Below are 25896 nucleotides of genomic sequence, written 5' to 3'. Positions count from 1 at the left end.
GCTGGGCGATATGAGATTTTTCCATATCACGATATGTTTTTTTCATTTCAGGCGATAACGATATATATCACGATATAAGCCAAATAACTAAATTTGTAAGATTTAAATGTGCCGTTGCTCACAAGTAAAATGTGAAATAATCAGCCGCTTGTTTTGATTTAAATATTTATTTCCCATAATAAGTTAAACAGGGCAGATGTACTTAAGGAAAATGAGACTTCAGTTTCAAATAAATAAAGGCAAATATTGCAAACTAAACAAAAAGCAGCCGCTAAAGCGTTTAAGTTTGAAAATAGAACAAACAAAACAGACTACTAAATTGTCACTTCCACTTAGAAACAAAATATTAATTCTAAAAATAAATCTTAGTTTTTTTTTTTTTACAGAAGAACAGACAAAATTGACTAACTTTTGTCAATATCAAATGAACTGAGAACTAAAAGGAAATTCTCAATCTCTCCTTGTTGTATAGCTGAGCTTTTCCAACAGTTTTAAAATAAAGATGCTAACAGAACATTCTTTAAATCCTAGGTACACATCCAAGGTGCAACACACACACACACATACATAAATACACACACACACACACACACACACACACACACACACATACATATATATATATATATATATAAACTTTAGTCTGAAAAAAGCCTACAGGTTGTGGGACAGGAAGACAAGTCTATCCACTGCTTCAGGCTTTAAAGCAGCCCTGTGGCAAGTCACAATATTACCCCCTGTACTAAATACCCTCTCAGAGGGGCTGCTGGTTGCGGGGATGCACAGGTAGCGCTTTGCCAGGCAGCTAACTCTTGGGAAGCTTCTGTCGTTGATTTTCCACCACTCAAGTGGGTCCATTTCACTGTCTGCATCAGGTGCCAGCAAGTACTTTTCAAGCTCCTTTTCAACTGTCTCTTTCTCAGTGAGCCCTGTGCTGGTGGGGTGGGATTTCTTAAAGAAACTGCCCAGTGACTTTCTCTGTTTCTTCTGGGTTGGTAGTACTGCAGCAGCTCCACCATCTTCTGTTTCCTCCGTTCCAGCTGAAGTGGATGGGTGCTCAATTTGCCCCAACATCTCATACACTGCTCTCATTTTGATGGCATCAACGTGTTCTGCATTAATGTATTGTACTTTGAAGCGCGGATCTAGCAGGGTTGCAACATCAAGCAGTTCATTTGTAATCTGGTCATTGTACTTTTCATCAAGGTATGTCATGACTGTCATCTTAAGGTCTTTTGTAAGTTGTGTTTCATCCTCAGATGGTTTCAGAATCTGTGTTCTGAAAAGGTGAAGCATCGGCTTGAGGTAGGACACACTCACGTAACACTCTCCAGAAAGTGAATCTGTGAATTCCAGTAGTGGGTTCAGGGCCACATGCACAGACTCCAGAACATCTAGATCTTGCCAGGAGGGAACCAAGTGCCTGGTCTTCTTATCTGCACTGAGGACCTGAGAGATAGCTTTATGTTGCTCCAGAACCCTCCCAACCATTTTTTGGCGTGAGCCCCACCTGGTGGGCGACTCTGTCACTAACTTGTGCTGGGGTAGGTGAAGCTCCTCCTGAGCAGCAGCCAATTCCCTTTTCTTCTTCCAAGAGAAACTGAAGGTGGCCACCACTCTCTTACACACGGCCACAGCTCGCTCCATCCTCTTGTCTTTGCCGGCTTTTTCTGTGGATAAAAAGGTAAATAATAGCACATATTAACCTCAGAATTTATAGGAAAAAGAGCTGAGGTTCTGTATTAGCCAATTGGGATCCTGATAGAACCCCAAAATTCTAAATTTTATTTGGCACATTTTGTCAACTTGATTTACACTGAAGAGTGACTGAATATTTGCCTATTATGCATGCCAACAGCAACTATTACCTCAAATAAATAGGCTGACATGAAGAATATTCTTTCTGATGTTTATTTTTTAACAATAACCATTGAAGTGATTTAGATCTCTAGCTTTTAATATGTTTACATGGGCTCAAAAACACAATTAAAAGAGGCATTTTTAATTTTATTCTGCTTCCCAACTCACCGATAGCTGAATGAAGTCGATGTCCGAAGCACTGCAGCCGGGTCCAGTTATTCAGGGATGTGGCCTTCACTATATTTGTCCCACTATCGGTTGTGATGCAGACTTGTTTGTCTTCACTCAGTCCCCAGGATGCAAGCGCTTCTGACAGTCCTAATGCAATTACTTCACCCGTGTGGTCGTCGGGAAGGTAGGCAGCTTGAAGACATTTGCTTTTCAGATTCCAGTCTTGGTCGATATAGTGGGCAGTAAGGCTAAGGTAAGGTTCTGACGTGCGACTTGACCACATGTCGGATGTAGTAGCGAAGAACGATACAGTTTGTAGCTCCTTCTCAACAGCCTCACGGCACTCTCTATATAGCGTTGGAAGCGCTGTCTGAGAGAAATGTTTACGTCCAGGGAGTTGGTAACGAGGATCCAGTACCTTAATTAGCTGCTTGAATCCTTCATTTTCGACCGTGTTTATTGGTAGCATGTCTTTAGCAAGACAGTAGGCTATGGCATTCGTTATGTCGCTATGTCTCTTAGCTTTTTTGTCATATGGTAAGACGCTGGAGAAAGCCGACTCAATTGACTGTTGCTGCTTCGCAGGGATTCACCTGGTTGTTTTCGATGACAAATTAGCACTTTCAGTCAGAGATTGAGCGTGCTCTTGTGGGTGGCACTGCTTCAGGTGATGAAACAGGTTAGTTGTAATTCCAGTCTTGGTGGGAACATGCTGTCGGCACAACTTACAGTGCGTGCTACTCTGTTTTTTGTCGGACTTCAACTAGCCGAAATATCTCCACACTACGGAACTTTTCCGGCCCTTCTTTTCGACAATCTCTTCGGCATTCGAGCCGTCATCTGTGTTCTCTTCCGTTCTCTCGGTTGATTTTTCTCTACTTGGTGCACTCATTTTCTCCATCACCCAGTCGACACGGCGGTTAGCTGCTAGCTGCTTCGCAAACAAATACGCACGTGCGCCTTGGCACTTGTGCTGTACGTAAGAAGTCACGTGACGTGACGCTGCGGCTGTGATTGGTTTGGCTCTGCACTACTTAATTTGGATTGGCTGACTTTTTTTTTTTTTTTTTTTTTAAGAGGACAAGAGCGGCGAGGTCTATCGCGATAGTTTAATTTCTCTATCGAGTAAAAGTTATATCGCGATACATATCATTATCGTTCTATCGCCCAGCTCTAATAAAAACCATGTAATAGATCACATTAGTCTCGATATAGCCTCTGCCGCCACATTATATCAATCCCTCTGGGCTCCTTTGATCGGCTCCATCACCTAGCGGGGGTGGGGGGTCGTGGTTTGGTCCCGCCTTAGCCATTGTGGTTGATGTGGAGGTTGGGATAGGCTTAGGGCGCCTGGAGGACCCCTAGAGACGTTATCCCTGGAGGGCTTAACCCGGGGGTTGTGTTCATAACCTGGTTAGTGGCTCTGGTCGCTCTTAGAGGTTGTTCTCCTCGTGGCTGCGTGCAGCGGGGCTGGAGGATGGTCTGTGCTGGCGGACGTAGGTTACTGGCCTGGTGGCCTGGCTGCCCCTGAGTGGATCCGGGGCAGGCGTGGGGGTTTGGGGTTCGGGGGTGCTTCGCCACCGTGCTGGGGCTCTGGCTGGGCCTTGGGGGCTTCGATCCTCGTCGGTGTGTCGCCGAGGTTGTGCGCGGGTGGGTGCACGGGGGCTCAGCCCTGGCGCAGGGGGCCTCTTGTGCATCGGCCTAACTGGGGGGCCTCTTCAACTGGCAGGGAGGTTGTTCCATCCTTGCAGGAGTCCACTCTGCAGGTGGGGTAGAGACATAGGAAAGGTGGAGAATAAACTTAACCTGGGTGTCTGTTGTCTTGTGTAGTCTGGGAGATGATTGAATGTTGGGGTGGGTACAGTTTCCTCTGCGGTGGGGTAGGGTGGGCTGCCCCGGGTCCTGTGGGGCTTGGTGGTGCTGCTGCCGTAGGCCCCGGTCTGGATGGGCCTGGGGTCCCTTGCCTTGGTGGGTACCAGAGGACGGGGGTGCCTACTGGGGTCAGCGGGGGAGCTGGCCCTAGGGAGGGGCACCTTCTTTTCCTCCCCATCCCCGGCTACCTCCCTCTTCCCGCTCCACCACACCCACCCACACAGGTAGGGCCTTGGGGTGCGGGTGTGTCACCAGGGTGCAGGGGAGACATTCCCCCCCCCCTCCTCTGTCCTCTTCTGGCCACCTGTGCCTCAATTTTATCTCACAACTTAGACATCCACATTACTTACACTCTCATAACACACACATATATATAGGGCCTTGAGGGTGGGCACGTTAACGGCGTCCAGTGGACGGTCTGTGTATTCAAACCTACCTCTGGCGCCGGTGCCCACCTCTCAATTTTAAATCCATGTAGACATTGAGGGTGCTCGGGAGGGGCCGTGCTAACACCTGCTGCTCTCTGGCAGCAGCACCATGCTCTCCCTTGTTTTAAATGCACTTTAGAGCAACACGCAGCAACACTACACATGAGCGGGAGGAGGGAGGTATGGGGTCTTCACACACCCCCGTTCTCTACTAGCCATCGGGGCGGGGGGGCTGGGAGGAGATGGTGGCTGTCCGATTGGCCTCCCTGCTGCTGCGGAGCCTGGGACGGTCTGCTTGCCTCCACCACGGGGGGAAGGGTAACATCTCTTGGGTCTGGGTGCTGTTTCCCCCTCTGGGGGCGAGGGTACCTGGACCCGGGGTATAGAGTATGTTTGGGGAGTGTGATTGTGTGTACATGTCCATTTATGTCAATACTTACGTTGGGTGAGTGCTGAGTTTTTGTATATGTGTGCATGAGGATGGGAATGGATGTTTGTGTCTGTGTGTGCCTGTTTGTCTGTGTCTATATGTCAGGTCGGGTCTTAGACTCCACCTCTCTGGGAACTCCCAGGCCCTCCAAAGTGTGGAGGCCTATCTCCCCTCACCACACTCCCTGCCAGTGACTGATGCCCTCAGGGGTCGGTGCATTGGTGGTTCTTGGTGTCCGGGGCTGGGCGCTCAGGTATGTACCAGCTCACTCCCGGTGGCTACTTGGCGGGGCCTGGCGCCCGGGGCGCGGGGGGCCCTCGGGCCTCCGGCCTCTGGGCCTGCGGCTCGGTCCACTCTGGCACAGCTGGCTGCCGGCAGAGCCGGCGGGCGCGCCGGTGCAGGCCCCTCTAGCTTCTGCTCGGTGGCTACTGGGTGACCCCTCATCTGGGGATCCTCAGCCCTTCTCATGAGGGTGGCACGGATGCCCCTCCGGTGGTCCTCCTTGGGCTCTCACACTCTGGGGCCTCTGGATGTCTGGGGCCTGGAGCTCCTCCATGCCTGCTTCATGCCCTGGGGGACAGGGCTATGGCTCTCTACATCCTTTTGCGGACCATTACATGGGGAAACCATTTGAATACAAGCGCGCTGATCCACACAGGTGTGCACATGGATGTTCACTGTTCGTAGACTTAAATCACACCTTTCTTGGCTGCTACTTCAAAGCACATTGTGCGCTGTCTGTCCTGCGTGCTGCACAACAATATTCAATATTTAGTATTAACTGCTGTTTACACTTAGCTAGATTAATGCGATGGTGTTGTGTTTAGTATGTTGCTCTGTTTTTTTTGCTTGTTTTCTATTCTTTTTCTCTCAACAGGTGATCCAGGAGATTTTTTATTCTTTTTTTTCCTTTTCTCACTGTCCCTCTCCCCTTCTGTTTTTCTTTTCCTTCCTCTGTCTTTCTCCCTTTCCTATCCCTCACTCATGTCTGTCCCATCTATAACAATTGAAAATAAAATAAAATAAATAATAAAAACAAAGGTCGATCAAATGGACCAATACGGCAATGCCATGATGATCCATTTGGCAAAATAAATCCATTGGGTATCCTTGTTGGTCTTCAGACAACAATTCTGACGGCTAAAGAACCAAATGGGACAGGAAAAAAAAAAAAAAAAAAAGCGCATTGGCTGCATTTAAGAAAATAAATAGCTGCAAAAAACTTTGCAGCTACCAGACCACATACTCATACTCATAATACAAGTCAGAGCTATATATATATATATATATATACATATATATATATATATATATATATATATATGTATATAAAAGAAGAAAAAAAAGATATAGGTTTCTAAGTAGTGTGAGCGACTAAGCATTAATTACCAATCAGTGAAAAACTATAGATTCTGCTGATCCCAAATAAAAATCAAACACAACAAAAGACATTACAGTCGAAATAAAATCAACCAGATATTTAAATATTATTTAATTATTTAATTAGGATTAGACTCATAATGACTAACGTAGTCATTTTGATTTGCTGTATCCAGGGGTGCCTCGAGAATTTTTTCATAGGGGTGGCCATATGAGAGCCACTAAAAATAAAAATATTGGGGTGGCTTACCAAAAACAGAACTTCAAGTTTTATTATGCTGTTGTCAAATATAGGTTACATAAAAAATATGGCAATAAAGAGAGAACAAAAATAATTACATGCCTAGTTAATTTCCTATTATTAAAGTTGATGTCACTAAAAATAGGTACATATGAAAACTAAATAAGGTTTTAAAAATCCATAACACTTTTTTAAGCACGAATAAACAAGTTAATGTTTCAACACATTGTAGGGTGTCTTTCTCTCTTGTGCTTACCTTTATTCTTATCATTACCAACATAGGAGAGTCTTGCAAAAGATATCTGCCTCCCTTTGTGGCGGCCCTGGCCGTATCTGTCTCAGCTTTCACAAGACTGAAGGTCTGCATGAAAAAAAAAAAAAAAAAACTTTCTTTCATGCCCCAAGTTTTACTTACTCCAAAATTTAATGAAGCGGAAACAACGTTACATACATTGATTTCTGAACTTTCACTACCTCAGCATGACCCATTGACCTGATTGGTCGCATTCCTCATTTGTGGAACAGTCCAAAGCCAAAGATGGAGTTGCATCACTATGCTTTGTGCTGGAACTACATCATTTAAGCACTGACCATAAATGCTGTCTGGCAGAAGAGGGTTTTGAGTGATGAAGCGAGACTAGAGAGGGGAAAATGACAACACACTTGCGCTCTAAAACCCTCCATTAAATGTCTCAAGAGGAGAACAAACAGAGACTGTGTGTGTGTGCATGTACGCACTCGAGTGTGTGTTTATGCTGTATGTTACAAGGAGAAACTGTTGGCTTCTGCTTCTTTAAATTTGGAGAACTGTTCACATGCTCTCAGCTCGTTATAACTGGCTTGTTATAGTCAGTTATATGCAAAACACAAAAGTTTTGACTGTCTGGCGAGTAGGATTAGTCACACTTACCCATTTTAACTTGGTTTCACTTCTACATCAGAACATAAAAGTAGATTAGAACAAAAATATTTTTTTTACAATAACCAAATTATTATTTGTTTACGTAACTTTACCTCTTCTTCTTCTTTCAAATGCTTCCTTTAACAATTACAACAGCAGGTCATCGGCCTCATATTAACATTATTATTATTATTATCATTATTATTATTATTATTATTTAGAGAAGGCTGCCAGGCAGCACAGTAATTTGGTGGTTAGCACTGTCACCTTGTAGCCAGAAGGTTTACTGATTTTGAACTCAAGCTGTGGCATTTCTGTTTGGAGTTTGCATGTTACCCTGTTCCCCTGGTGGGTGCTTGGGTTTTCTCTTTCCACTCTGGCTTCCTATTAAAGTCCAAAGATATGAATGACAGGTTAATTGGGGATTCTAAATTGGCCATCGATATGAGATAAAGGCCTTAAATTATACAAAATAATAACATTAAACATTGTATGAATGTATTGTTAAAACACGACTTGTACTTTAAACTGCTTGGGGTTGTCAGTAAGATTAGAAAGGCACTATAAGACATATATCTATCTATCTATCTATCTATCTATCTATCTATCTATATATATATATATATATATATATTAATGTGAGTAAAATATGCAAACACTGGATGGAGCTTGACGATGAAAATTATTTAAGGATAAAGGAGGAGGACCTAAGGGGCCAAAGTCAGAAGAACAGATATATATTTATATATTTTCTATTATATATATTCTAATCTGTTAATTCTTGAGGTGTGGTTGTAGCTCAGGAGTCAGAGAAGGACTTCTACTAATCAGAAGTTTGGTGGTTCAGTTCCTGGCTGCTCCACTCTGTGTGCCAAATGTCCCTGGGCAAGATAGGTGCTCTCCTATGCATCCATCAGAGAGTGAATGTTAGATAGAAAGCACTTAAGCACTTAATAAATGTTATGTTATGTTAATAGCTGTGAAATTGGCATGTTGTATAAAGCAGTTTGAGTGCTCAGGTAGAGTCGAACAGCGCTATGTAAGAACGAGCTCATTTACCAGTGGAGATTTTACATGAAAATATAGTGAAGCACGTAACTTTTATTGTCAGTCTCATAATAATGATATTTAATGCGCCAATAGGAAAATTGTCACGGCCCTTTTGTGTCTTTCTCTCCCTCGTGAGCTCTCCACTACCTGAGTTTGTGTGCGTGTGTGCACGTGTGTGTATGTCTTCTTAGTGTGCTGGTTGCTGTGCAGTTGCTGGACTGATCCTGAGTTCCTGCTTTTCGGTCTCTACACATCTACAGGCGATCACAAATCTGTCCCTGTTAACCTTGTTGGAGTCACTACCTAAAGGAGTAGCTGAGCTTATCAGTGTAACCTGATAAGTCTGGTGCTAGTTGGCTTATTCCATATTTTCCTGTGAAGAAAACTTACCTTTGTTCTTGTGTGTGCAAATACTTAAAGAGTAACGGTGACATGCACTGCATTAGCCATCACATCATCATGCACATAGTATTTGTGGTGCTGCAGCTGGTCATGCGCCGTGGTCCCAGCTGCAGAATTGAAGACACAAATGTATGATTGTATCGGTTTCTACCACCATTTTAAGGATATTCTAGTTTTTCAGCTTTATCATCTGAGTGTCAACACCTGTTGTTCAGAAGAACACTCCAGTGGCTTTGGTGACTCAGGGTGGGCTTAAATAGCTGTTATTGCATGATGAAATTGCCGCAGTGTACAAAGTAATTAATCTGGAGGGCATACTGGCACCATAATCTTTTTGTTAGGTGACAAAAACTGTCTTTACAAGAGATAAATAAGCCCATCACTGGCACTTGGGAATCAGGTTCATCACTACTCTAGAAGTCGTGTTTTGGATTGTTGCATATTACTTTGTAATTGAGATCACTAAAGAAATAGTCTTTCTTACTCTAATTGTGTAACGTAATGGAATACATTACAAAATACATTTTGGGGCATGTATTCTGTAATCTGTAGTGGAACATTTTAAAAGTAACCTTCCCAGGGCTCGGCCACTCTGGCATGGCTGCTGGCAGAGCCCGCGGGCACGTCACTGCAACCCCCTCTGGCCTCTGCTCCGTGGCTGCTGGGTGACCTTTCGTTTGGGGCTCTCCTCAGCTCTTCCCATTAGAGTGGCACGGTTGCCCCTCCGTTGTTCCTCTTTGGGCTCTTGCACTGTGGGGGCTTCTGGATGTCTGGGGCCTAGATCCCCTCCATGCCTGCCATGGGGGACGGGGCTATCGGTCCCCACACCCTCTAGCAGATCGTTACATAGAGAAACCTTTTGAATACAAGCGTACTTCATCCACACAGGAGTGTTCACAGACATGGACTACACTTTTCTTGGCTGCTACCTCAAAGCACATTGTGCGCTGTCGGTCTTGCGTGGTGCACAATAACATTCAATATTTAGTATTTGCTGTTATTTACAGTTATCTACGTTATTGCAGTGGTGTTGTGTTTATTGCATTGCTCTCTTTTTGCTTGTTTTCTTTCTTTCAACAGGCGATCCAGCGGATTTTTTTGTCTTCTCTCACTGTCCCTCTTCCCCTCTGTTTTTCTTTCCCTCCCTTTCTTTCTCCCTTTCCTATCCCCCAGTCATGTCTGTCCCCTCTGTAATAGCTTAAAATAAAACAAAACAAAATATAATATAATAAAATAATAATAATAATATTAACAAAGGTCAATCAAATGGACCAATATGCAAGGCTGTGATGATCCACTTGGTAACGTAAATCTGTTGGCCCGCTTTCTTGGCCTTCAGATAATAATTCTGATTGCTTAAGAATCAAACAGGACAGGCAAAAAAACCCCAAAAAAACAAACCTAATAAGAAGTGAATATGAAAACACATGCAATATATGGTTGTAGAAATGCAGAAAGCCATGTTCTTACATGTATTGCTGTTCTGAAATACATTCAACATCACTTTATACTTTTCAGACTTCGCAATGCTTCATGAAGGCTAAAACTCTCAGTTCTGTAGTGAGAGGTAATATATCTTTCTCTGTCTCACTCTTAAATGTATTTTAATGTCATTTGATTTTGTGTCTGCTGTGGTCAGTGTGCCAGCCCAACTATAGACAAGAAGCTGTTTTTCACTGCTATTCCTGCCTCTTACAAGTGAGGTCTCCAATGTATGTTTTGTTTAATCACACTGTGTAGAATCTCACAAATGGAACAAAAAAATATTGGAGCTGGATGGCGTTCCAGGAAATTCCGTATTCAGATAGGTTTCTCTTGAGACAACAACAACAACAGTCTTGGCAGTGAGTTTTTAATCAAGAAAGAAAATCATTTCCCTTTTGTGAAAAGGATCTTAGGTTTACCTTTTCACTCACTACTTAACAGGTACATTTTAGAGTTTTAAACATTTTAGCATTTTTATAAGCAAGAGGTTATGGACAAAACACTTACTATTGGCCTTTGACTACTATGTTAATTAAAATAACAGTCCTGCAATTATAAATTGTTAACAAAATGGAATGGGCTTGTCCTCTGGGGAGAAGGAATGTGGGTAAATTACACAGCAACAAAAACGAATTTAAATGACACTGGTGGCTCTAGGGGAGAAGAAAGAAGGTTGTCAGTAAGATAATGGGTGCACTGTTCTTACATTAAATCCAATGTTTGTACTCCATGTTAATCAACACAACGCCCTTCATGCCTAAAAAAGCCTTATACAAGTGATGAATTATTCACTCTCAAAAAATAAAGAACATTATAGCACCTTCAGTGGTACATGTCCTTATAACATGCCTAAGGCACTCTATCCTTGTCATGGTGTACTTAGTGATACCGCTGTGGCTTAGTCTTAAAACTTGTAACAATTTTGTATTTAACTGTAAGCAAATAGCATTTATATAGCATATTTCTAGTCTTGCTCACCACTCTAACCTTTCTATTTCTTATCTCCACCCACTGCTGACAAACACAGGGAAAAGGTATGTTGGGTTCAAACCCATAATCTCTGGGTTATGAGGTAACAGCACTAACCACTCTTTGGAACAACCCATTTTTTTTACAAATCTTTGTAAAGACAGACTACATGGCTAGATGCTTGATTTGCTGTGATCCAATATTATTGTCCATATAATGTATGTGTATAATTTTTGGCTTCCAGAAAGGTTCATATAGCTGTTTTGATGTCAAATATGTCACGGTCCTGTCTGTGACCCAGTGTTTTGATTTTTGTATAATTATTAAGCTTGGATTTCATCACGGTTTATCATTACTAGTCTTTTGGTTCATGGTTCTGTGATTTCTAGTCCTTAGGTTTTGTCTTTTTGTTCGCTCTGTTTCCAAGTCAGTCATGTCTCTGAGTGAAGCCCTCCCTGTCTTTGAGTCTGTGTCTGTAAGTTTAGTCGGTGTGTTTTCTGTTTTACTTTGAAAGTCCGGGTCTTATGTCAGTCTACTCAGTTTTGCTTTCCTTTGTCTCATCCTGCCTAATTTCTTCATGGCTAAAAAATTTTTATTCTGTCCTGAATATCAATTCTACTAACAAGTATATAAAGTATAACAAGTATTTTTGTTCCATTGTGTTACAGTGTTGCATGGTTGTCAAAGAACTATTCCAAACATTTCACATAAAATATAAATTAATAAAGTTACAGGCTGGAGTATCAAAATACATTAGATTTTTATTCAATTTGCATTTTATATTGGTGAACAGACAATATAAAAAACTGCTAGAGGCTGTGTTTTGAAAATCGTTGTGCTTCCACAAAGACATGTACAACAGAGCATGACAGACCTTTTTGTGTGTCAAGATGATATGTCAGCTGTACATCAAAGAACACAAAATATAAATACATATATTATATATACTTACCGATCATGGCCAGAGGGCAAACTTGCATTTGTGTACTGAAGCTTCAGCTGCTAGTGATGGGAATTCCAGCTCTTTTTAGAGAACCGGCTCTTTCGGCTCGGCTCACTAAAAAGAGCCGGATCTTTTGGCTCCCAACCAGCTATTCAGGTTGTTTTGTTGCTTTAATTAATTTATTATCAACAACAATATAAAATTATTCACAAAAGGAATTACTAATGTAAAAAAAACGTGATTTTATTTGTATATGTTTATACAAAAATATATACAGTGGCCCCTAGAGACAAAGCACATACAAATTCCAAAGCACGTACAAAGCAACCTAGATGACTTAAATTACACAATTGAAAGTGTATGTGTATTATTTGTGTATTTATACACAAATAATCATATATATTCAAATAATTTTTTTTAAAAAGTTCATTTACCTGCTACTACCACACACCAAATGCAGTCGTTGGTACTTCCCGGCTTGTGTAGCCACTAGGGTAACTCAAAACTGCCACTAGCATCCTGGAGCACTTCCGTTGTGTTTTGCAGTTTGTACGTGCTTCAGAGTTTGTACATGTTTTGGAATTTGTATGTCCTTTGTCTCTAGGGGCCATAGTAAATATACTTTTATTTATTCACGCCACATAAAATGTAATAAATAAATCATTTAATACAAAACACAACTATTTACATTTCAACTTTTAACTATTTAATTTTTCAGCGTTTTCCTTTTAAACAAATTTAAAGTGAAACAACACAAAACACTGCAAACCACAACACAATTAAATATAAATTAAAATACGCTCCTCTAAAACAGCAATAAGGATAATTATTAGGTTATTTACATTATTATGTAAATAACAAAATAATTTAAAGCAAAAATTGGGAAACGTAAAGTCCGAAGTCTTTATTTTAAGGGCCATCAGTCAAACAATATTGTTTTCTCTGGGTCTAAACAGAGTGCGTTGTGTGTGACGTCATGCTGCTTTTGTGCATTCGGGCCGCTTTGAGCGTTCACACTAGAGCGTTTGCTGTCGCATTTTATTTGTAGTGTGAACAACCAGACAAAAAAATCGGATTTGCTCAGCACAAAATTAATCATCGACCTCCAGCCAGTAAGACAACAGAGTCACCAGGTGGAGCACCTCAAGGCCGGGCACTCTGAACTGTCATTCGGCGCAATTTATACACAACTTTCAGGACCCATTCCCTGACCCAATGGCACAGCGAACAAACCCTGTCATCCACTGAGAAAAACTCCAACATGGTAATAAAAGTTAAAGTGTTTTCACATCCTGTCCCCTATTCCGCCCATGTTTACTATCTCTGGGTCCCGTTTGACAGCTTGGTTTGCCTAAAGACTGATCCTGCCCTGCTCAGACCTCTGCTAGTGGGCCCTGCTATGCACCAACAGTCACCAGAGGAGAATGTATGACCTGCTGAGCTGCTTTAGCCAAACCAGAGTGTCCTGAGGTAGTGGGACAGTCTGGGCCATCTGAACCCAAGCCTGTGGGTCCCTGGGCATCTGATCGTGTGCCTGAGCCTGAACCCGTGTGCTAGGGCTGCTCAATTAATCGAATTTTAATCACGATTACGATCTGGGCTTTCAACGATCATTAAAAATGACTGAGCCGATTATTAGCACCTCCCTCGTGCTTTACTCTCGCGAGGTGGCAAATCGAGCGCACCTCTCTGTGTTTCGAACACGCATCAATTAAGAGTACCTGAGGAAAGCTAAGCAGCCGTTATTTGGAGAGGAGAGGATAATGGCTGCTAAAGAAAGAATGCTGTTGGTTGAAAAGTGAGGTAAAACTACTTCAGTGGTGTGGAAACATTATGGGTTCGAGGAGTCCGACGGGGATCAAGTCGATATAGTGTGTAAACTTTGCTACGGTGTTGTAGCTGCACCACAGGGCAACACTACAAATTTATTCAATCATTTGAAGACCACTCACAAAGTGACATACGATCAAACAATGAAGGAGCATAGAGAAAAACCCTCAACAACACATGCTTCATCCTCACAGACCTCCATTCACGCTACCATGTACAACGCGACTAAATATCCCACCAGCTCCCAGAGACACAAGGAGATAACAAACGCGGTAACGTTTTTCCTCGCCAAAGACCACTGCTCAATTAACACAGTGGACACCCCTGGCTTTAAGAAACTAATCAACACTTTGGACAAACGGTATAACTTGCCATCTCGTCACTATTTTAGTCGAGTGGCGATTCCCGCTTTATATGATGAGTGTCATGATGGTGTCGCAAAGGAAGTGGCTACAGCCCAATATTTTGCCACCACAACGGACTTGTGGTCAAGCCGCACCATGGAGCCGTATTTGAGCCTCACGGTACATTTCATTGACATGGATTTCAACATGAAAACGAAATGTCTCCAGACATCATTTTTCCCAGAAGACCACACAGGGCAGAACATAGCTGCAGGTCTGAAACAAGCACTGGCTACGTGGGATCTGGAGGAGGGTAAACTCGTCTGTATAACCACAGACAACGCTGCAAATGTCATACTGGCTGCACAACTGAATGGCTGGATGAGGCTCCAGTGCTTTGGGCACAGATTACATTTGGCCATAGGTGAGTAGGCCTAATTTCTACTGAATATGATGCATAATGTGATCTTCTTTCAATAAGTATACAACATAATGCTTCGAATGAATATAAAATAAAATAAAAAACGATTTAAATTCAGAGATACTTTTATTCATTCTCACAGTCATACACATTTTCTATGAATTATACAAACACATAAATAAGCTACCATCACTTTTTCTTATTCATTCACACTCAAGGAAATGACAATCATCATCCTGATAATGCTTGTTTATATTTTTTATGTTTTTATAGAAAGAGCCATGAAAGATCACAGGATTGAGCGTGCAGTGGGGGTCTGCAAAAAAGTGGTCAGCACCTTTTCATTCAGTTGGAAAAAAAAGAGAGAGCTGAAAAAGGCACAGATAGACCTCAAACTGCCAGACCACTCCTTAAAGACTGAATGTCCAACCAGATGGGGATCTAGGCAGGCCATGGTTTCCAGAGTCCTTGAGCAGCAGAAGGCCATTGCCCATGTCCTCTCCCAAGACAAAGGAACTAGGCACCTCATCCCCTCATGGCAGGACATTGATGTCCTTGAGGCCATCAACAAGACCTTGGGACCTCTGGTTGAATTCACTGATGCACTTTCTGGAGAGAAATATGTGAGTGTGTCTTTAATAAAACCAACACTCCACCTATTTAACAACTCAATCTTGGCTGAGCAAGATGATGACACAGACCTCTCAAAATACATCAAGAGGAGAATACTGGAGTACCTAAATGAAAAGTATGGTGACTCACCAACACAAGAGTTGCTTGACATGGCCACTGTCCTGGACCCAAGGTTCAAACTGAGATATGTAAGCGAGGTCAGCCAAGAGACAATAAAAGCCAGACTGACAATGGAAATGAAGTCCATCATGGTATTTATAAAGATACTAAACATCTATCTATCCATCTATCTATCATTATTTATAGTAATTATTTAAGGATTGTATTTTAGAATGCCAAACCCGAGACAGATAAAACTGGTTCCTCATTCTGTTTTGCTGTCATTTTATATTTTTCCCATTAAAGGAGGCTGCAGTGATGGGGACACCCATTGGTAACACGGAGGTTGCTGATGATGGTGCATCAAACCAAAAGAAGAGGAAAAAGGGCCTAAGCAGCTTCTTTAAGGCCCCTCACAGCACAGCTCCAGGTGCAGAACATGCTCTTCAACTGGACAAGGCCATAGCTTTTGAGCTTCAGGCCTACCTCCAGACAGGGACCCTGGACACAGAGGAAGACCCACTGGGGTGGTGGAAGCTATCACAGAACCTCTTCCCACGACTCTCCATCCTGGCAAAGAAATATCTTGGCATCCCAGCCACAAGTGCCTCATCAGAAAGGGTCTTTAGCACTGGTGGAAATGTTGTCAACTGCCTGCGTGCATCCCTGAAGCCTGATCATGTCAATAGGCTGGTGTTTTTGGCTAAAAACCTTTGAAAGGTTGCAGGAACCATGTTTTGTTGAGCCATTTTGAGATTGTATGGGACTCGGGCCTACTCGTTTTTATTTATTTCTTATAAAAAGGTACTACTTTCAGTGTTTCATTTTATTTTTGTTCAGGCAGCAACTTTAGTTGACATACCTCAATGTCAGTTTGATGCAATTGTGCATTGTGTGGCTACACAGCTTGCCTTGATGTTTGGTTATTTGTATGCATAAATATTATGCAGTAGTTTGAAGTTCACTAAACATTAATGTTTACATTTTTTTATTTATTTTTTATATTGCAAACATTTGCACGGTTATCAGAATTTGCACATTATTTTATATTATTTTTTGATCTTTAAAGCAATTATTCAATGCATTGTTATTGTTAAATAAATATCGTGAAATAATCGTGATCTCAATTTCATTGAAAATAATCGTGATTATCATTTTTGCCATAATCGAGCAGCCCTACTTTCCACTATCAGCAATGATTGGTACGATTGCATGTGACTGGATGACTGCACATGACTGGACTGTGACTGGACTGATGATGTGGACTAAGTGTGATTGACTTGAGATTGAGACTAAGGAATGCAGTTATTTTAGGATTAGTCACTTCTAATGCCTAATCCACCCCAAAACAGTGAAAAAAGGTGGATGTATGTGTTTTAGTTTGCTTGTTTTTGCAGGAGCAGAAGGATGACGGGGACCAGAGGAGGGGGGACTGTAGGTTCACGTGATAGTGTGTGGGACCTGCAGACTTAACCCTTTAGATAGCACGTTTCTGTGTTACTGATTTTTGTGTGAAAGAAACTGCGGTTTTACTGGCTGCTTGTTGGTTATAGTATCACACTGTATTGTTGGAAAATGTTAAATGTTACAGTGGGAAAATGTGTATTCAGTGTGAAACACATACTGTGTTAAAATCAGCATCACTTCTTTCACAGAAAAGGAGGGCTGACCACATGATTTACAGCAGCACCTCTGGAATCTGTTGATCCAGACCTGACCTCTGGACGTTCCGCTGCTAACGTTTTTTTTTGTGGAGGATTCGGCACAGACACGGACAGACATGAGTGAAGATGAAGCAGGATTTGCAGTGAACACAGAACATATCACTGTTGAGCTCATAGTGTGAAAACAAGTGAGTGACATTACTTAAGAAAAGTCACTGGTTACAGTAGTTTTGATTAAACACATGGGATGATCCATGATTTGGGCAAATTATGGCAACAGTAGTGTTTCTAATGATTTGGGGAAATAAACTGCGCATGACACACTTGTGTTGGATGCCTTAGTACTCCTACGACCCCACAGTTGTTGTGAAGTTTGTATTTACTCACTGATTTTGGTTTCTAGGTAATTGTGGTGTGGATGCAGGCTCCAGGCAGAGCCAAGAGTTAGACACACTTAACATGACATTAATACTAATTTTATTCTCTAACACAGGGTTTGCAGGGCTGGAGCGAAGTTACTCCAGAGGAGAAGCCCTGATGTTGTCTGAGAAATGATCTAACTAGCCCTTTTCTTTTGTTATTCTCCTAGTTCTGATGAGTTGACTCATGGGAGAGACCATGTGTCAAAAGAAGGGATTCCAGGTTTAACCCTTTAAGACCTACCATAGAACCAAGTCCGCCAGAGCTTATATTATATTTTTACATGCTGTGGAGCCATTTTTGGGAGCATTTCAAGTTGCTATACATCAATACAACCATTATAGCCCAAACTTTAATAATATGTCTGCATTAGGTGCATAGTAATTACATAAATTGCAAAAAAGTGCAATAAAATACAAAAAAATTTAAAATCGTTTTTGTTTTTTTAACATATATTTCTAGTTAGAGAAATTTAAGAGGCTTATCCCTCAAAACTGTAAATACAAAAAGTTGCACAAACTAGTTTCCCACCAAAGGAAATTTATTTTGAGTGTTTTCATAGTTTTATTTTTGAGATACACCAATTATCATATACTACAGGAAAAACGAAAAAATATATTATAGTGCAAATTTGCAAAATAACAGCATATGCATCAAAATAAACTATTTCCAGCAGTGCAATATGAGTCCTAAGCATCCCAGAAACGACACAGAAAGTCATGAAGTCAAACATAACTTTTAAAAACACAAGTATAAGCTCATGAGGCCACGATGGTAAAAAAAACTACATTTCCGCAAAATGACGTCACTTCCGGTTTCGGGCAGGTCATGCGGTCATGTGATAGTTCGCGCTGATGGACGTAGGAAGTGTTACAAACAGCTGATCGGATCGGCAAAGCGTGTTTCTGGAATATTATGTTTTTGTTGCTACAAGCGCTTTTTATGCAGTTTTTGCAAAGCTATATGTGGAAGGAAACTGTGACCGAGGACAAGCTGATGGCATAAGATGTAAGTACAATTCCTCCGGTTTCATATGCAAAAAAAAATTATTGCGCTAGCTCACGTGGTTGCAGTGCTACCGGGATTTAAAAATAGTTACGCAAAATGGAGCGTGTCCGCTCCTACCGGTTCTAAAGGGTTAACATGAAACATTGCTTTCTATGTTTTCCATGAGTTTTTTCATGATGATTTTTCCATGGCTTATTTGTTGGATTAACAGGTCATGTACAGGTATTAAACCTATACAGGTGGTACACCCATGTTCAGGTGAGGTTTTGATAACCTATAAGTAAAGTTCACTAAACTGAAAGGAGAATGTGGATTGATGTTGGCTGTTATAAATTTTCCAAATGGTTAGAAGTTTTTCCTCCTAGTAAGGTTATACAGGTGCAGTAGCCAGAGTATTGCTGGAAGAAATCATCCCAAGGCTGGAATCTCCTGACAGTGACTTGGTGCTGATCAGAAGTCTTCAGAAACTCAGCAAGAAGCAGGGACCATTCATAGCACAGCTGAGATGCCAAGCAATGGTTGAGGTCAAAGGTCATGCGGTTTGGGATCCTACCAGCCATCTTGAGAAGATTCCAGAACCACAGCAATAACCATAAAGCTGCGTTGGAACGAGAGTGTGAGGGGTGAAAAAAGCGCCCTCCTCCAACAATGGCATGCCAAGCTCCAACTCAGCGACTGCAGAGCAGACTCCGTGGCACCCAAAGAGGGATCAGCGAATGAATGCAGATAGCACCTGCTTAAACAGCCAATCAGGTTCCCTGGAAAGCTTAGTATGTTTTTAAGTTAAGGAGGTCGTTGGTGTGACGTTAATAATCATTTTATAAATGATATGCATTCACATAACTCTCCGAACATCACAAACTCTGTTAGAGTCCTGAGCCTGAGTAGAAGTGATTGGAGTAATTATAGCATGCAAGTTTTACAGCAACTTAACTAATAATTACTTGTGTATATTTTGTAGGGTAGCTAGACTGATTTTCTAGCATGTCAGTTCCTGATGCTTAAGTGCATTATAGGCCCTCATTGTCTGAGCAAACATAGTAACAACAGTTGTGAGTTCTTTTGACATGTGTATGGAACTTTGACACATTGTTTGACACCCTAAAGTGGAGCTGGGCGATATGAGATTTTTCCATATCACGATATGTTTTTTTCATTTCAGGCGATAACGATATATATCACGATATAAGCCAAATAACTAAATTTGTAAGATTTAAATGTGCCGTTGCTCACAAGTAAAATGTGAAATAATCAGCCGCTTGTTTTGATTTAAATATTTATTTCCCATAATAAGTTAAACAGGGCAGATGTACTTAAGGAAAATGAGACTTCAGTTTCAAATAAATAAAGGCAAATATTGCAAACTAAACAAAAAGCAGCCGCTAAAGCGTTTAAGTTTGAAAATAGAACAAACAAAACAGACTACTAAATTGTCACTTCCACTTAGAAACAAAATATTAATTCTAAAAATAAATCTTAGTTTTTTTGTTTACAGAAGAACAGACAAAATTAACTAACTTTTGTCAATATCAAATGAACTGAGAACTAAAAGGAAATTCTCAATCTCTCCTTGTTGTATAGCTGAGCTTTTCCAACAGTTTTAAAATAAAGATGCTAACAGAACATTCTTTAAATCCTAGGTACACATCCAAGGTGCAACACACACACACACATACATAAATACACACACACACACACACACACACACACACACACATACACACACATACATATATCTATATATATATAAACTTTAGTCTGAAAAAAGCCTACAGGTTGTGGGACAGGAAGACAAGTCTATCCACTGCTTCAGGCTTTAAAGCAGCCCTGTGGCAAGTCACAATATTACCCCCTGTACTAAATACCCTCTCAGAGGGGCTGCTGGTTGCGGGGATGCACAGGTAGCGCTTTGCCAGGCAGCTAACTCTTGGGAAGCTTCTGTCGTTGATTTTCCACCACTCAAGTGGGTCCATTTCACTGTCTGCATCAGGTGCCAGCAAGTACTTTTCAAGCTCCTTTTCAACTGTCTCTTTCTCAGTGAGCCCTGTGCTGGTGGGGTGGGATTTCTTAAAGAAACTGCCCAGTGACTTTCTCTGTTTCTTCTGGGTTGGTAGTACTGCAGCAGCTCCACCATCTTCTGTTTCCTCCGTTCCAGCTGAAGTGGATGGGTGCTCAATTTGCCCCAACATCTCATACACTGCTCTCATTTTGATGGCATCAACGTGTTCTGCATTAATGTATTGTACTTTGAAGCGCGGATCTAGCAGGGTTGCAACATCAAGCAGTTCATTTGTAATCTGGTCATTGTACTTTTCATCAAGATATGTCATGACTGTCATCTTAAGGTCTTTTGTAAGTTGTGTTTCATCCTCAGATGGTTTCAGAATCTGTGTTCTGAAAAGGTGAAGCATCGGCTTGAGGTAGGACACACTCACGTAACACTCTCCAGAAAGTGAATCTGTGAATTCCAGTAGTGGGTTCAGGGCCACATGCACAGACTCCAGAACATCTAGATCTTGCCAGGAGGGAACCAAGTGCCTGGTCTTCTTATCTGCACTGAGGACCTGAGAGATAGCTTTATGTTGCTCCAGAACCCTCCCAACCATTTTTTGGCGTGAGCCCCACCTGGTGGGCGACTCTGTCACTAACTTGTGCTGGGGTAGGTGAAGCTCCTCCTGAGCAGCAGCCAATTCCCTTTTCTTCTTCCAAGAGAAACTGAAGGTGGCCACCACTCTCTTACACACGGCCACAGCTCGCTCCATCCTCTTGTCTTTGCCGGCTTTTTCTGTGGATAAAAAGGTAAATAATAGCACATATTAACCTCAGAATTTAATTTAAGATTTTTGATTTTTTTTTTCCAGTCACAAATAAAATTCACTGCCCTGAAAACCCATTTACTTGCTATGATTGTACTTTTTTTTTATTGTACTTTTACTTTTTTAAATTTTGCTGACAGACTGACCAAATTTTTTTTTCTTATATTTAAAAAGGTGACAGAGGCTGGTGTTATCAACATCATTGTTTGACGTTTTCATCACTTGTTCTTTTTGTCTTGAATTGCCCCATTTGGTGGAATCATAATTTCATGTTCTTTATAGGAAAAAGAGCTGAGGTTCTGTATTAGCCAATTGGGATCCTGATAGAACCCCAAAATTCTAAATTTTATTTGGCACATTTTGTCAACTTGATTTACACTGAAGAGTGACTGAATATTTGCCTATTATGCATGCCAACAGCAACTATTACCTCAAATAAATAGGCTGACATGAAGAATATTCTTTCTGATGTTTATTTTTTAACAATAACCATTGAAGTGATTTAGATCTCTAGCTTTTAATATGTTTACATGGGCTCAAAAACACAATTAAAAGAGGCATTTTTAATTTTATTCTGCTTCCCAACTCACCGATAGCTGAGTGAAGTCAATGTCCGAAGCACTGCAGCCGGGTCCAGTTATTCAGGGATGTGGCCTTCACTATATTTGTCCCACTATCGGTTGTGATGCAGACTTGTTTGTCTTCACTCAGTCCCCAGGATGCAAGCGCTTCTGACAGTCCTAATGCAATTACTTCACCCGTGTGGTCGTCGGGAAGGTAGGCAGCTTGAAGACATTTGCTTTTCAGATTCCAGTCTTGGTCGATATAGTGGGCAGTAAGGCTAAGGTAAGGTTCTGACGTGCGACTTGACCACATGTCGGATGTAGTAGCGAAGAACGATACAGTTTGTAGCTCCTTCTCAACAGCCTCACGGCACTCTCTATATAGCGTTGGAAGCGCTATCTGAGAGAAATGTTTACGTCCAGGGAGTTGGTAACGAGGATCCAGTACCTTAATTAGCTGCTTGAATCCTTCATTTTCGACCGTGTTTATTGGTAGCATGTCTTTAGCAAGACAGTAGGCTATGGCATTCGTTATGTCGCTATGTCTCTTAGCTTTTTTGTCATATGGTAAGACGCTGGAGAAAGCCGACTCAATTGACTGTTGCTGCTTCGCAGGGATTCCCCCGGTTGTTTTCGATGACAAATTAGCACTTTCAGTCAGAGATTGAGCGTGCTCTTGTGGGTGGCACTGCTTCAGGTGATGAAACAGGTTAGTTGTATTTCCAGTCTTGGTGGGAACATGCTGTCGGCACAACTTACAGTGCGTGCTACTCTGTTTTTTGTCGGACTTCAAATAGCCGAAATATCTCCACACTACGGAACTTTTCCGGCCCTTCCTTTCGACAATCTCTTCGGCATTCGAGCCGTCATCTGTGTTCTCTTCCGTTCTCTCGGTTGATTTTTCTCTACTTGGTGCACTCATTTTCTCCATCACCCAGTCGACACGGCGGTTAGCTGCTAGCTGCTTCGCAAACAAATACGCACGTGCGCCTTGGCACTTGTGCTGTACGTAAGAAGTCACGTGACGTGACGCTGCGGCTGTGATTGGTTCGGCTCGGCGCTACTTAATTTGGATTGGCTGACTTTTTTTTTTTTTAAGAGGACAAGAGCGGCGAGGTCTATCGCGATAGTTTAATTTCTCTATCGAGTAAAAGTTATATCGCGATGCATATCGTTATCGTTATATCGCCCAGCTCTACCCTAAAGGTAAAGATTTGGGTTCATCACATTTCATTGAGGGATTTTGATTGGTCTCAAACATGCTGGAAGCACCTAAAGAATGAGGTAGTTCTTCCAGAGTTAAATGTGGTTGTTTTGGTTTCCCCAATCACTGATCTGGGCACAGTAAAGATAATTGTAAATGCCTTTGAGAGGGTTTACACTGTTTAAATGGGTCGATTGCCCTACAATAGTAAGGAGTGCAGTACACTGCATAGATAGAGAGGCAAGATCTATCAATCTGTTGTAAAATTTAGCTCAGAAGTGTTTGATATATGTTGGCTGTGTGGAAATACATGGCTACTTCTGAGTTTTACTCTAGAACTCGAGAAGCACTAACACCAGTGTTAGTATATGTTTGTTGTATTAATTTACCTACAGGTTCAGACATATTCACTGTCCTTGATGGCAAACATCTGGACAAGTAAAATAAGAATGGCACAAAGGAGAGCATGTGATGTTTGGTGAGGCATGTGTGCTTCAATCCCTAATAACACTGGGGATGAGTTTGTTTTTTTTTACAGAAACAGTTAATAAAATGGGAAACATGGGTTGAATGGATTTAATGATAAAGTGGGAAAATATATCACACACTGAAAGACTTCCTTGTCTAAACAACAGGTTCTTATGAAAAAGCAGCTTGCTGTAACTAAGGTTGAAGTTTTCTTTTGCAGATGAAAAACAAATGCTGTTTCATTTCTGTATATGATCTCATATTGTGTTTTCTTTCATGATATAACTGCCATCATTTGAACAAAGGGTGGAGACTCAGATGGAGAGAAGATGACCATAACATGTGAATTTGTTTTTTCCTTCTAACTATATACGTTGTGAATTCTTTGAGCACGCAATAGTGCTGATGTTCAGTAGTTAGACAAGAAATCTCCATGTGTTTTTATGTGATTCTTAATTATTTTCAATTCTTAATTGTGGTATCACAAAGGGTGGAATGTGGTGGCAGATTTCTTTTCTCATGTATTAATCACATATTTAATCATATCACATTAGTTATAGTAATATCACTTTCTCACTTTACTATAGTAAGAGCACTCCTGTCACCAGTGTGCATGCATGTGGAATGTTAACACAGTGAGGCCATGGTAATGGGTGACGTTGAACAGATAGTGGGACTCCTTCTCCTTATCAAGGATGTAAATTCTTAGGTGACGGCCAAGCAGAAAACAAGGTCATAATCCTCTCTGTGAGGGAGGAGGTATAGCCCCCCCGTGAGAGGGGGCAACATGTAAGAGTTTGTGGAATGTTCTTTGTCTGTGTCCCTATATATAAGACGTAAGGGTGGTGGCCACAATTCAGAGATGGTCCTGGTGTGTCACTGGGATGCTCTCTCCACATTGCAATGTATTTGTTAAACCCACTTCAAATCAAGCTCACTGGGTGTGTTGCAGGTTGTTGTTAAATTTTCCACAACATTGGGTTATACTAAAAAGTCCACGTGGATGTGGTGAAGATTTATTTTTTCATTTTTTGCCTGTCCCGTTTGGATCTTTAGCCATCAGAATTGTTGTCTGAAGGCCAAGAAAGATGCCAAGCGGATTTATTTTACCAAGTGGATCATCATGGCCTTGCCACATTGGTCCATTTGATCGACCTTTATTATAATTATGTATTTATTTGATTTCCGGTTGTAACAGAAAGGACAGAGATGACTGGGGGATAAGACAGGGAGAAAAAAAGAATGTAAGAGAGGGAGAGAAAGAAAAATAGAAGGGAGAAGAGATGGTGAGAAGAAAAAAAAAGAAAAACAAACAAAACACCTGGATCACCTTTATGGAGATAAAAAAAACAGAAGAGAAAACAAACAAAAAAGAGCAACATAATAAATACAACACCATCACAATAAACTAGCTAACAGTAGATACTAAATATTAAATGTAATTGTGCAGCATGCAAGATCGACAGCGCACAATGTGCTTTGAGGTAGCAGCCAAGAAAGGCGTAGTTTGTGTCTGTGAACACCCGTGTGTACACCTGTGTGCACAATTGTGTGGATCAGCACGCTTGTATTCAAAAGGTTTCTCCATGTAAGGGAGTGTGGGGAGCCAAAGCCCCGTCCCCCAGGGCATGAAGCAGGAATGGAGGAGATCCAGGCCCCAGACATCCAGAGGCCCCAGAGTACGAGAATCCAAGGAGGACCATCAGAGGGGCAACCGTGCCACCCTCCTGGGAAGAGCTGAGGAGAGCCCCAAACGAGAGGTCACCCAGCAGCCACGGAGCAGAGGCCAGAGGGGGTTGCAGTGACGTGCCCGCGGGCTCTGCCGGCAGCCATGCCAGAGTGAATGAGCCCCAGGCCGAGAGGCTGAGGGCACCCCACCCCCGAAGTGGCCCGAGCGAGCCCCAGGCTCCAGGCCCCGACAAGCAGCCACCAAGGAGTGAGCCGGTGTGTATCTGGACGCCCACCCCCGGACACAAAGAACCACCAACGCACCGATGTCTGAGGGCGTCTGCCACTGGCAGGGGAAGTGGTGGGAGGAGATAGGCCTCCATACCTTGGAGGGCCTGAGAAGTCCTTAGAGAGGTGATGTCTGATACCCAACCTGACATATGGACACAGACAAACCAGCACACACAGATACAGACATCCATTCCCACCCTCATGCTCTCATATGCAATTACTCAGCACTCACCCAACGTGGAGACAGACATAAAGAGACGCTGTACACACAATCACACTCCCCAAGTGTACTCTAAGTCCCGGGTTTAGGTACCCTTGCCCCTGGAGGGGGAAAC

The 25896-nt window shown here is 41.9% G+C and overlaps 3 protein-coding genes across 3 annotated transcripts; 1 reads left to right on the top strand and 2 right to left on the bottom strand.

The window, feature by feature from the left end:
• Positions 1-411: 411 nt before the first annotated feature.
• Positions 412-2654, bottom strand: LOC120743468 (E3 SUMO-protein ligase ZBED1-like). Its single transcript, XM_040047109.1, has 2 exons — positions 2029-2654; positions 412-1670 (listed from the first exon to the last, which is right to left on the bottom strand). The coding sequence occupies exons 1-2, from the start codon at positions 2498-2500 to the stop codon at positions 655-657; spliced, it is 1488 nt and encodes a 495-aa protein (XP_039903043.1). The 5' UTR covers positions 2501-2654; the 3' UTR covers positions 412-654.
• Positions 2655-13912: 11258 nt separating this feature from the next.
• On the top strand, positions 13913-16176 carry LOC120743470 (E3 SUMO-protein ligase ZBED1-like). Its single transcript, XM_040047111.1, has 3 exons — positions 13913-14730; positions 15001-15611; positions 15766-16176. Exons 1-3 carry the CDS (start codon positions 14106-14108, stop codon positions 16174-16176), a joined length of 1647 nt encoding a protein of 548 aa, XP_039903045.1. The 5' UTR covers positions 13913-14105.
• Positions 16177-20918: 4742 nt separating this feature from the next.
• LOC120743469 (E3 SUMO-protein ligase ZBED1-like) lies at positions 20919-22930 on the bottom strand. The gene is made up of 2 exons (XM_040047110.1): positions 21958-22930; positions 20919-21336 (listed from the first exon to the last, which is right to left on the bottom strand). The coding sequence occupies exon 1, from the start codon at positions 22859-22861 to the stop codon at positions 21974-21976; it is 888 nt and encodes a 295-aa protein (XP_039903044.1). The 5' UTR covers positions 22862-22930; the 3' UTR covers positions 20919-21336; positions 21958-21973.
• Positions 22931-25896: the final 2966 nt, after the last annotated feature.

This window comes from Simochromis diagramma, unplaced genomic scaffold (genome assembly GCF_900408965.1).
Source record: "Simochromis diagramma unplaced genomic scaffold, fSimDia1.1 OVJJ01000715.1, whole genome shotgun sequence".
Classification (NCBI taxonomy): Eukaryota; Metazoa; Chordata; class Actinopteri; order Cichliformes; family Cichlidae; genus Simochromis; species Simochromis diagramma.
This window is presented reverse-complemented; position numbering and strand designations above follow the sequence as displayed.